This window comes from Ylistrum balloti, unplaced genomic scaffold (genome assembly GCF_031769215.1).
Source record: "Ylistrum balloti isolate Yb309-2 unplaced genomic scaffold, AGI_CSIRO_Ybal_v1 Utg371024, whole genome shotgun sequence".
NCBI lineage: Eukaryota > Metazoa > Mollusca > Bivalvia > Pectinida > Pectinidae > Ylistrum > Ylistrum balloti.
This window is the reverse complement of record NW_026782569.1, coordinates 871,731-884,916: the sequence shown is the minus strand read 5'-3', so window position 1 is coordinate 884,916 and position 13,186 is coordinate 871,731. Positions and strand designations below refer to the sequence as shown.

Below are 13,186 nucleotides of genomic sequence, written 5' to 3'. Positions count from 1 at the left end.
GCCGAGACAGATATACGTCGATATTTCTAAACAAATTGTTAGAAGAATCGCGTCACTATCCTTGCGTATAATAGGAAATATTAGCCAGTGGTGTCTTGAAACGTTTAAGAATTTCCAGACGACTTCATTATCAAAGCTTTTTCATCTACAATAACAGAGCTCGCAATACAGATGTTATACTCACGAACCTATTTACCGCAAGAACAAACACGTTTTATTTTAAAAGTACGTGGTCATGCCACAGTCTGAAAGGACAAGGCAGTCTGTGTTGAAACAAGTTATGCCGAAGAATCAAGTTTTTTTTTTTTTTTTTATTTTCCTTGGGATTTCTGTGACATTGTATTAATGCCTTTTCATAGGTATGATCAATCGTTCCAGTTTATATTAAATATTGGTTAGGAAAACCCGTGATATCAAGTGCTTTTGAAGCAACGGAACACTCTTCCGCATAAAGCTCATCTTAAAAACAATTACTACAAAGGAATATTTGAATGCGGTAATCATCTCTCAAACACTCATTCAAGTTGAAACTTCACCATTTTGAATTCTAGACAGAATAATTTGATTATAAAATTACATACTGAAAAAGAAAATTGATTTTACTCTCAGTATGTAATCTCGTTACTTGATCTTTGTATTTCTCAAACAGCACATACACAATATTCAAGTGGTAAGTTCGAGTCCCCGGAGGGTTATTGACGCTGTACACTTTCCCGTTGATCTTGTTTATTTGCGAGAGAGCATACTTTGTCTATTTAAGTTCAAACTGCAATTTTAGACATCCGTTTTAATACGATTAGTATTTTTGTTAAATAGGTTGATAGGATACGCGAAAGTGCCTTTTAAGAGTGAAGCAAATGTAAATGAGATGACATGCACCCAACAGAAGCGCACGAACAACGAAACAGTCAGGCAATGTTGTATTAGCAGTAAAGCATTCGATGCCTTCAAAGTGAATTGTGTAATTGTAAAGGCATTAGATGTTCATTTCATGAAGACTAATTAGAAAATCTCAGAGAAATATCAGAATGTTAATTACATGCTTCTTGTGAGTGTATCCTATTTCACTTACTGTCACAAACTTTCATTCAGCTATAAGGATTTGAGTACACTTAGATACCCAATATTTAGAAGAAAATGCGTTGTTCGTATGCCATCCGGAGATACTGAATGGATTCTCAAAGGAACGCGCTCGGCATACAGTAACTATCTCCATAGATCGCACAACAGCAGCCATTCCTAAAGTAATTTGATTGTTCGGATCCCTACACGATTTTAATTTCATTTGAATTGAACCTTTTTATTAGTGGGCTCTTGTAGGTATCAGAAAGAGGAACGCTAAGATCGGCTTGTTGGTCTACCCATTCAATGATGGTGCATGATTGGAATACAAAATGCAAAATAAAATACACAAAGTGTCGACAGATATTTCCACTAAGCATTTCATTACTATGCTAACAAGTTGTTCAATAATTCATATAACGTGCTACTAAACTTGTATGCGGAGTCTGAGTGTCGTGCGAAGGTCAAAAAATGGAAAATAAAATAGTTCTCCAATGATTTCTATATTAAACGAATGCGGGTTTCTAGCAGTAAATAGATTTTATAGAATTAACAAGATAGAAAAATAGACACTAGGCTTACTTAAGTGAATAATAAAAACGCTCAGCATGAAACTTGATTAAAGGTGATAGGCGTCGTATAAAGCACGTTCGCTGACAATGGTTCTTTTTTAGTCTTATGTCTTGCCGCATTTTTTTTTCTTTTACAAATCAGAGTAACAAATTGAATTTGTTTTTGTCGTCAGTATTGTATCCAGACTTTTGCTCACAGTTTCCTAAATATGGTATGCCTCCGGGATCAATGTGAGACTGGTTACGGAGATTGTTCTGTGTAGTATAATGCTAATCATATATGTAACACATCGGTGTCCCTTTGTCCCACAAGTAGGAAATAAAACATGTCTGGTGTTTTTTAGTGTTATGTAGGTGAAGTTTGATCAGTGATCTATCCCAGTTACCTTGATGCAGATATTGTGGTTATAAGTATAACGGAGGCAAAAGGACTACTACTACTTATGTTATTACTAAATTGCAATACCACTACTACTACTACTGCTACTACACTACCACCACTTCTACTACTACTACAACGGCAACAAATACTACTACACTAGTACTGCTACTACAACTACTACTACCTACTACTACTACTACTACTACTACTACTACTATTACTACTACTACTACTACTACCACTACCACTACCACTACCACTACTATCACTACTACTACCACTACCACTACCACTACCACTACTACTACTACTACCACCACTTCTACTACTACTACTACTACTACTACTACTACTACTTCTACTACTACTACTACTACTACTACTACTACTACTACTACTACTACTACTACTACTACTACTACTACTACTACTAATACTACTACTAATACTACTACTACCACTAATACCACTACTACTACTACTACTACTACCACTACTACTACTACTACTACTACCACCACTTCTACTACTACTACTACTACTACTACTACTACTACTACTACCACTTCTACTACTAATACTACTACTACTACTACTACTACTACTACTACCACTACCACTACTACTACTAATACTACTACTACCACTAATACCACTACTACCACTACCACTACTACTACTAATACCACTACTACTACTACCACCACTACTACTACTACTACTACTACCACTACTACTACTACCACTACTACTACTGTTACTTCTGCCACTCTTTATTACAAACTTTAAATCTATCCTTGGCTTTTCAACCAAATGAAGAAGTGGGCTACTGTTTACCTGCGGTTAAAGTTACTCTGTTCACACCAAGCGTCAGGACATGAAAAGTGTCGACGAGCCGACATTTTGGTCGTAATTTTCTCAATGAACAGTCTTAAATTGTGGTATGGCGATGGAATATTATCGTTAGTGGAAATCGCGTATCATCTCTGAACGCCATTTGTTTTCCACAGGATGTATTTATGTCATGAAATTCTCACAATATTGTTAGTATCTTACGATAACAATGCATATTTCATGTTCGTTGCAAGCCTGCAATACGGTGTTATAAGTATACATATATAACACATCCGTTGTTATGGTGATGTTGGTTCAGAGATTATATATGGTTATATAATGCATCTGAAAGAGCGAGCGCATTCGTCGCGGTATATGTAGATATGTTATAATGTTTAAGGTTCTTTTTCCATGTGATAAACACAAGAAGCACAGTTAAAAACATGATATTTGATAACATCCGCGAACTTGAATAAATCGTGTTTTGTTTTTCACGATTGCGATTAGTGTATGCCTCTGTTTAATATAGGTGTGCTTATTACCCGTGCATATCTTCATTGGAATACACTTGGTCAGGAAACAATTTTTAATGTTGGTGTGGACTCTGCTTATAATAACATGGACTCGTTAAATTCTATTAGATTTCCAAGGCTGCATCCGTTTTAATCTCGTCATAGAATCATTAAAAATCAGATCATGGAGAGCGCAATCAAAGGCTTTCGGATGATTTGAATGTATCCTTTCTGAACATTGTTGAGCGTTCCCTTGTTGATAGCGGGCACGAACATGCGTAGAATTACCCTTGTGCTCAGTATCATTAGCATGCCTCGCTTCTCATGTCATGTTAGGCCCAGACTGACGATGGCGCCATCTCTAACAATTGTTCATGGTAACACTGTCAGGGGAGACAATCATCTGCACATTATGTAAACAGACGACATTTGATGGAAATATTTTTAATCATTCTCATCATACATTTACTGCATCATTCAACTATTCTTTCGCGAGCATTTATCATGGATCGGATGATCTCAACATTGTTGTAGAGATTAAATATAAACTGAAACATGACAGGAACAGACATTTTTTTGTCTTATCGCTTCATAATACTTATCGAAAATGTTAAACGTTCGGTAACATAAGAAAATGTTGCATTAACTGGTATTTCTGATGATCATAATGCTGTGTTATTACCTTAAGGGAGTTAATGTCATTTTGATATGCAAGTTTTGATTTGAACAATGTGTTGCTGAAATTACCAAGTAACTAATAAAGCATATCAATAAGCAGATGCAGAAATGTGTTCACCAAATCTAATTTTAATCCACTATTGACAGACGTTAAAACTAAGAACAAAAGATATAGAAATCCCTGAAAATAGCACAGATAAGACCAGTAAAGGAAGACATTTCCAATGGTATCATAGTGGCTACCACAACACCTCTGTCAAATATACATCAACAAGTATATTATGCCATGATTATTATGAAACTGGGAAACACCTTTTGCCAATATCCAATCTATTTTTGGCAACAGCAACAATCCTGCATAACAAAGCTGAAGTGTTTGCATGTCGCGGAATGATTCGATATTCAATAGTGTTCAGAGAACAGCAAAATGATAAAATGTATCGTGAAATGTTATAATTGTTATAATGATTTAATTGAAAGATATTATATATGAGTTTGTGACACCTGTCTTTAATAATTATATTTTTACCTTGCTCTTATTTGGAAACATGCCAATACGTTCTTTATTTAGCCAAGACTTGCAGGATGAAGTTAACGTTTCACACCTATTTATATTCCTTGTTTTGTTTTTTATTTTTCTGTTTTTTTTTTTTTTTTTTGCCATAGTGTCATCAAATTATTCTTTAATTAAGGTGATATGACAGTATATTGCTTTAATGGTCATTATGGTCATTGGACCTGATTATATAAGGTCTGTAATAAACTTAGCCTCGTATGAAAGTATCATCTATTCTTCCCGAGGGTGTACATAAATGATAAGATATGTTTGTAGAAGCTAATGACAATGAGTGCTCGACTATTTTTGTCTACCCTGGAACATGTTATGGCGGTGGAATTTCTTGTCCCATTCCACAGTTACAAATACTGAAGGTAAAAGCTCCTGATTAAAAGCTCTTGCTCTGAAAAGTAAGTTACAAGAAAGACATTAGGTTTATTCTCAGCAATTGTTGTATTGGATTGATAGTATAAAAACCTTCATATCGCATCTGTTCATTGTTCCTCTGATTCATCGGGGGCACCGTTTTTCACCATTGCGTTTTACGTTCTGTTAGGATCGATAAAAGTTGTGATACTATTGGTCAAAGACCGTAAAGCTACACTCTAACATTACTGCTCACATATCAACCATCACAGGCATTCATCTTTGTTTTTTCTAAAAGCATTTATATCTTCTGGAAAGCAAAGTATTCAAAATATAAAACAATATTGATTTAAGATTTTTCATATGTATTTAAAGCAAAAAGTATGCATCATTCTTGCTCGCCAAACCTTAAAATATCCCCAATACATAATCGAGACAGGCAAAGATATAAAAAAAAACTTGAAAATTGTCATGGGTGTTTTATCCTAACATTGCCTAGGAGTTGTTAGACTGTCACAATCATGCTACACATCTGTGGGATTGCTACCGGTCTTTTGATATAAACGCCAACTCACCTATTGCAAGATTGTGACATACTTTACGAGCTTTCTTGAGAAGTTCTTCCTGACGTCTTGGGTTGACTTCATTCCCTTAACAGCCAATCATTCCTACAAAGCAACGCTTCTGACATAACTTGGAGTGACTTATGATGGTTCAAATGTAATAAAAACACGGAGAGAATACACATTTCTACAAACTTCTTTATATATATGTGTGTGTATATATCTGAAATAAAGTTGTATGTAGTTTTAAATCTTTGGCAAGATACGAAAAAGGAGTGTTCGCATTCGAATATTAAACTAACATACATATATAGATTCGTGTGCTGTTACAAATGGAGTGCACGACAAGCGCTTATAACCATCGACAAAATGCTGATATGTTAGTAACATATTTGCTCAAACCTGGAATCGATTTAAACCAACAAGGGAAAAACTGTACGACAAGAAATATTTACACGGACATCCGTTCAAAATTAACACAAACCTCTTCTGCTACATCGAAGACACCCGTTATTTAAATCTTGGGCATTGCAAGCTATATCACTGTTTTGTTTCAAATGAGCATCAGGCATCGCAATACAGTGTCCAACACATAGAACTGCATATCCCATACTGAAATAGAACATATTTCCAATCTTGACCAATGGAAACCATAATCTCTAAGACCATCTGGCATCTCTTGAAATTCTGTGATATAGTTTTAGAACTCGGTTCATATTCAGAAAAAAAAAAAAAAAAAAAAAAATCGGTACCATTTCTTTGATCATTGGAAATATATTTTGTATGACCATTTGTTTGTTTATTCTTATCATAAGTATGCTGCTATTTCAATCAGCATTTGCACAAAGAAGTATCAGGATTCATCGCGTTCACAATCTGAGCTAGAAGTTGTGTGAAATAAAGCACGCACTTTGAAAATATCTGTTGGAGAATTAGTTAGTTCCTTTGGGAACGTCAGATTAATACCACATATTGTACATGCCACCAAACTCGCAATGAAGTAAAGCTGTTTGCCTACTTGATTGACGTCCAATTTAATGATTTCAGTGTCGCTGAGCTGTACAGAGACTCCAACTGTCACAAAGATCATTACGGAAGTCATCCGACTCTGGCATGAGCCACAAATACCCAATATTTATCATTATTTAGCTTTTTTTTGGGATGACGAGCGTTGGCGCGTGGAAGAGAATGGGAATGCGTCTCTAGATATCTAACATGCTTGCCCTGTGTATCCGAGAAGATCGCTCCAATACAATGCATGACAGATGATAAAGCGACAATAGCGAGTTGACATGTGTCCAAAATATCATAGGAAACAAGTTATTACATATTTAAGAGACAGAAAATTCACGTTCGGTTGTCTACGTCGTGAGATGTTGCCAAATTTGGAATCCTTTGTTTGATAGTTACACATGTGTTTTCCGACGGAGTAAAGTCTCAGCTAGGATACACACTTTTTTATGACTAAAATGAATTCCGATGACACTCAAGAAAAGATAGTGAGATATTCTGATTACTTGGTGCGTCATAAGTTCAAATAAACTGACACAGCAACAATCATACATACTGATAACAAAAAACTACAAATATGATGACAACATGCAGCAACGCCGGTTTTTCATTTTAGTATTGTTTTTGGTTATGTGCCTAGTTACTGAAGTGCGACATATAATTACTTAACAAGTATGATTAATATTTAAATTAGATTTTAGTTACATTATTGAGCGCCGATATAGTTTTTTCCTCCTGTCAACCTGATAATATTACAACAATTAAAAAACAAATTAAGATGGCGTATGGTACATAATAACATTGGATATATGTTGGTGGTCTTGCTATAATAACTAGAGACATTTAAATATAGTATTATTTTTTTAAGATTGTTTTTAATTGGTATATTGAGTTGATGTGACTTTAACAGTAAGTTTCCAGCAAATTCATCCACAAAATACGACATATTTTATATGGCGTTCGAGAAAAGCTGGTAAACAAAACCATTCTCAAGAGGTGCAACATCAGACCTTATGTATAGCTTCAACCTTAAATCCTACACAATACCATTATATTCAAGTTTATGGTCTTGAATAACATTGTGTTTGTAAAGCATTAAAGGCATACTATATGTAATTTATCATGCTGTGTATCGTGGTATTAATCTAGCTTAAACTACTTTAAATATACCCACGACTAAAAAAGAAGGAAAACAGACATAATTCTTGTTACCAAAGGCAGGTGAAGAAAAACGGATAAGAATTATTCATACATATAAAGTGAAAAATATATTTGCAAAAGAAAAAAAAAGTTTTATTTATTGTATGCATTTCCATTGTCCTGGCTCTATGCTCTCCATTATAACTGTATATATCATCTTTTTGTCAATGTTTCGAATACTTTGTTGAGAAAACGCACATGTTGGGTTTATGTACATAATAATTAAAATAAAACAGACCTCGAAAAGCATTCTGCGAAGAACGTGCAAGATAATAAAATACAATTTCACCTGGCATCTGCTGGTGTGTTACTATCTGTCATAATTATTACAAAATTAAAGCGGCGTATTTGACAGCGACGACAATAGTTAATAAATTCCTTCACACACATCTTAATCTCCAGGGCGTTTTGGTGCCAAAACAAACTACAAGTAACGCCTCGCCTTGCGCATAAATAGGGCCAAAGCGAGGCCGTTACGGAAACAAGCCTGAAGGCTGACGGGACATGGGTTTGTGTTTCAACTTGATTTACAGATGTAACACTTCGACAAAACACCATAATCTGGTTAGTATAGGTGTTGAAATGTATTATCTAACTCAACAGTTTCAAACATGACTCCAGCTACACAGTCTCGCAATGAACTGCTTGGATACAACATCTAGAACGAGAATCGATAAAGTTTGAGCGCGGACCTTGTTCTTGCCTAACTTGCGTAAAATATGACTTAAAGGAGTGAAAACTCATAGACATGCTATATTTTATTGCCCTTTTACGGATCAGATCGATTAGTTACGGGTTCTTTATTCGAATATGATGCATTTATTATGTAAATTTTCATCAAAACCAATGATTTACATAAATGTTATACATTTGGTCTGTTAGTTGTATAGACAAAGTCGTATTTGATTGTTAGACTTGTTAAAGACGTATAACCATAATGTTTACCGTATGATGTTTATTTTATTTAATTTATTGATGTAAATTACATAGACTCCCTCATATAGACATTTTTATTATTGTCATTGAATAACAAGTGTTCTATACCTACAATAAAGACGGTATTTACACGTGGGTTTCCGTTTTACAATTAAATAACGACATACACCACAACAATTAATATAAGGAATACGAGACATTTATAGGCATACCATATGTTAGCCGAGAATGTTGAAATCAGACTAGATGTCACGCGAAAACAATAGATTGCATTTTAAAGTCAAACTAGATTGCTTCAATATCATAAGGTGGTTTTGTTATTTCTGGAATGTAGTTTCTGACGCACACATACCTTAGAATAGGGCGATCGGGTCTACTGTCGCCAGAAACCCTCGAGATCGCGAGAGGTTTTCTTCTTCGGTTCGAGTTTATATTGGATGTCTATTTACGTTCTGGCTGGCACACGTCTCAGGAAAATAGTAAAGTAGAAAAACAATAGAGATCAATGTTTTATTAGACTCTGTGTAGTCCATTTCATCCCAATCAAATCGAGACTCCAGAAGTCTGCCATAATCGCTACACCGTAATATGGGTCATCCAAGGCAAGCTCGGAATTGGATACCCCACATGATTGAAGTCCCATTATATGAAATATACATGTTTAGTACGAGTAATAGTATTTCAGGTCACCAGTCTGGTCAATATGGCGTGTGCTTGACCGACGGAACGCCGCGCGAGGAGGCCTGTGGGCTTGACCATGACATACCAATCTAAGGGATTATTGATAATCAACGATTTATCAAACATCTGGAAAATACATTTGGCGGGAGAGTGTGATAGAATACATCAGTTAATTCCTTAAGCTGTATGATAGAGTCAATCTAGTTTGCTAATCAGAACTACTTTATGTAAATGATGATACACAATACGTTTAGAACACTTATTGTGAAGTTATGCGGGAAGACAACTTGTCGATGGTACATATATATATATATAGAGTGACATATCCAATTATGACACTACACGTGGACAGTATCATAATTGTCATTTATGATGGCGGAATCATAATTGCTTCATCACAAATTGTTCTCTATATTAGTGCTAATTGTCTTGTCTTTATGTCATTAACAAATAACTCAAGGCCCGTGGGTCGTAATGATGTGGATACGTCGTTATTAGATTGTAGGAGCTAATATAAGATAGCAAGGAAACTAAGTATCAAGCTTCACTCAGCTCGGCCAAATTTCCTAGTACAGTTTTTCAATTTCGATGTAATTCTGTCTTCTTAGTGTAAATCACTTATTTTTCGCGAAGAATTATATTTCGCGTTTATTCGAAAATAGCATTATTCGCGAATTGAAATCCCTAGCATGTATACTCTTGCAGATGATGTCCTTAAATAAAGGATTTTTACAGTGTAGCACACGCGAATAAAACAGTCACGGACCTTTCGCAAAGATATATTACGCCACAAATCGACTTTGCTGGCATAACCGATACTTCTGATAGTACGATAGGGTATAATACCGCAAATTGGGAAAAAAAAAAAAAAAAGACGCATGAGATTTATCTTCTTCTTTCATTCAAACAAATTCGGATTGCGGAAAAAAAAAAACAAAACAAAAAAAACAGGTCATGCCGTTGTTCCGCCCGGCTTCACCATTTCATTTTATTTGAGGGACCTATGTGGGTTGCTGGCAAACCAGTCCCATTTATGAATTGTTCTCTTTTCTACGATATATCGCAGTTAAATTTTCGCAACACGTTCAATTAAATGGCAGAACATAAATAAGTAGATCGATGCGTAAATGTTGAGAAAGCAGTCAGCGTACCGACCGATATTTGTGGCTTTGTGTACGGTATGTTGATATCCACGGACATCGAAACAGTTTGGACATCTAGGCGACTGTATATAAACACCCGTTAAGAATGTATCATGAAATATACAAAATCACGACAAGGTACCACAACTCTATAATAACGTCTTAAAGGTCAGACACGCTAATAATAAACATAGGGATGGGGGTTTTGGCGATGATCGTGCTAAAATTTTGAATACATATTCGGTATCATTGAAAAAAAAAGAAAAAAAAAAAAAAAAAAGGAAAAAAACTACTGACAGGTTTTTGCCTTTAATTTATTTGAAGTTTAAAGTACTTTCTGTCAGTCATGCGATATATATTACATGATAGTAAAGATACTAGATATTTGGCATTCGCACAAAAATAACCAGACAAGATGTCTGTATGAACTTCCAAAAACAGGTTCCTCTTGTATATGAACATGGTTCGTGCGTGTTCAAACACAAAACCTTGCAAGATTAACAAGCTGAGTAGCAACATTTGCATATTTTGTCTGACACGTCCGTTTACTATGTGTTTATTTTCTATTTGACGTGCATTGCGTGACCTTGTCACGTGACATGCCTGATCATGTCTGGTTTGGTTTTGTTTGGTTAAACAGTATCGCAATATACATGTGAAAGGTCATATGAGGCCAAGTACTGACAAAACTAACACAAAAGACAAAATTATTTTGAATTAATTTTCTTTATTGTCTTCTCCATAAGAGCCACAAAAAGATTATCGCACTGATAAATAGATTATTGTAAACGTTTGTATGCAAGACAGCAGTATAGGTTGTTCCCGGTATCTCAGAATTTCATTCAAGCCTTATACGATTTCAAAAGATAAATTGTACGCATGCATATGTTTTCAGTTAGATTTTCTGAAAAGAAAGCTACGTGTATGACCAAATACTTATAAATGGTCATCCTATGATTGTATGGTTGAAGACTTCACTGTTTTGTCCTGTTCTTTGGTAATTTCAGAATAAAACGCTAGAAAGTTTGGAATTAATTTGATCATGAAAATAACAGTCCCTTGCCACATTTTCTTTGAATTGATTTTGCTGCAGATATGATACATTTTTGAAATCATGACTCTTTGAAGGATACCAAAACAAACAATTCTATTACATAAATGTTCCTGTATTCCTCCTCAGAAATTTACAGAATACAGACTGAAATACTGTATTAAAGAGGTCATGGTTAACACAACGAAATTAGCTGTTGTTGGATCAGCTTATGTTGTCACATTTCATTCTTCGACAGTTGTCGTCAGAGTTTCATCACTATTTCATATATTGTACTTGCCCACAGGTCTTATTTATGTATATATATAATTTTAATTATTATTTTCGTTTTTGTTTAATAGTGATACAGATGGTGGACATGACGACTCTTCCACCTGTCTTTAATCCTACCGCACTTAACGTGACGGCGTACGTAGGGGAGACAGCGACACTGCCTTGCTCTATAAGCCACCTTGGTTCACGAGAGGTAAGATATTTTTTAAAACAAAATCACACTTCAAAAAGCTACATTACTGTCCCAAAAGAGAATTCTCTGTTAACCTGTCCGATTAACTATCTACTTCGTGTGTTTTGTTCAACACAATTCCACAACGATTGAGCGAAATGTTCAAACGACGAGTATAATTACATTACATGGACTTCATTTGATGATCTACAAATTATATTCAGTGTGAAATATGATTGTATGCAAAGTTTATTTTTCACTTATACTTTTATACACTCTAATGTCAATCAATCAATCAATCTATTATCTCCGATAAAGATTTAAAACGATATAAGTGATTTTGAACATGCCATGAAGTGTTGAAAATGCCTTATATATCAAAGATGTTGATATGAAAAGAACAGGTAAAAACGGTGTGGCAAAACTCTCATTTTCCAGATCGCTTTATCGAAAATTATTTACATTGTTTCAAAAAATGAATTCCAAACGTTCCATTGACAAATATCAGAACTCGGATAGTCTTGATTTTGTTTGCTCTTATCATAAACTTGTAAATCCAATGTAAATCGCGCCACGTTAAATGAATATCTATATTCTTCTGGTTAAATTTTCAGTGTTACCGTGAAAATTTCAAACGGAGGGAAAATCCGAAACACCACTCCCACCTATTTCATCAATAAATAAACACGAGCGGTGTAAGTTTATTGAACCGTATTCAAAACTCTAAATTATTGAACAAGGGCAAAATTGGAACACAAAAAATATTCATTATTCATCAGGGGATACAACGTATATATAGATATGCAATACTAATAATAAAAACATCTAAAATAAGAATCATTTGACAGTGCTATTGCCTAACAACATCGAAACCATCATGCAAAATTAACGAGCACCGAACACATAATTCCAAGGAGGAACGCGCGGTAACCATGGAAGTAAGTCCGAAAAAATCTGTTATATTGTGACACTTGCGTCAGACAATGATCCGTTCCAGATTTATCTTAAACATCACTTTCTTTGTACGAAAAACATGAAGATTCAAAATGCTTTTTGCAGAATCCTTCAAATATTATATTTGTAGTGTTTCATATGTTGTTTTGTAAATAGATACTGTGGAAGTAGCCGGAGTGCGAAAGCATCATATCAATGCTATTGAATCCAATCAGAGCACATAATGTTATCTTTAAATATT

General features: G+C 34.8%; 1 protein-coding gene across 1 annotated transcript in view; it reads left to right on the top strand.

The window, feature by feature from the left end:
• Positions 1-13,186, top strand: part of LOC132560162 (zwei Ig domain protein zig-8-like) — a 92,119-nt gene that overhangs the window by 42,302 nt on the left and 36,631 nt on the right. Inside the window, exon 2 of the mRNA XM_060224814.1 lies at positions 11,888-12,012. Coding sequence (XP_060080797.1) covers positions 11,888-12,012 — 125 coding nt within the window. The remainder of the gene's footprint in view (positions 1-11,887; positions 12,013-13,186) is intronic.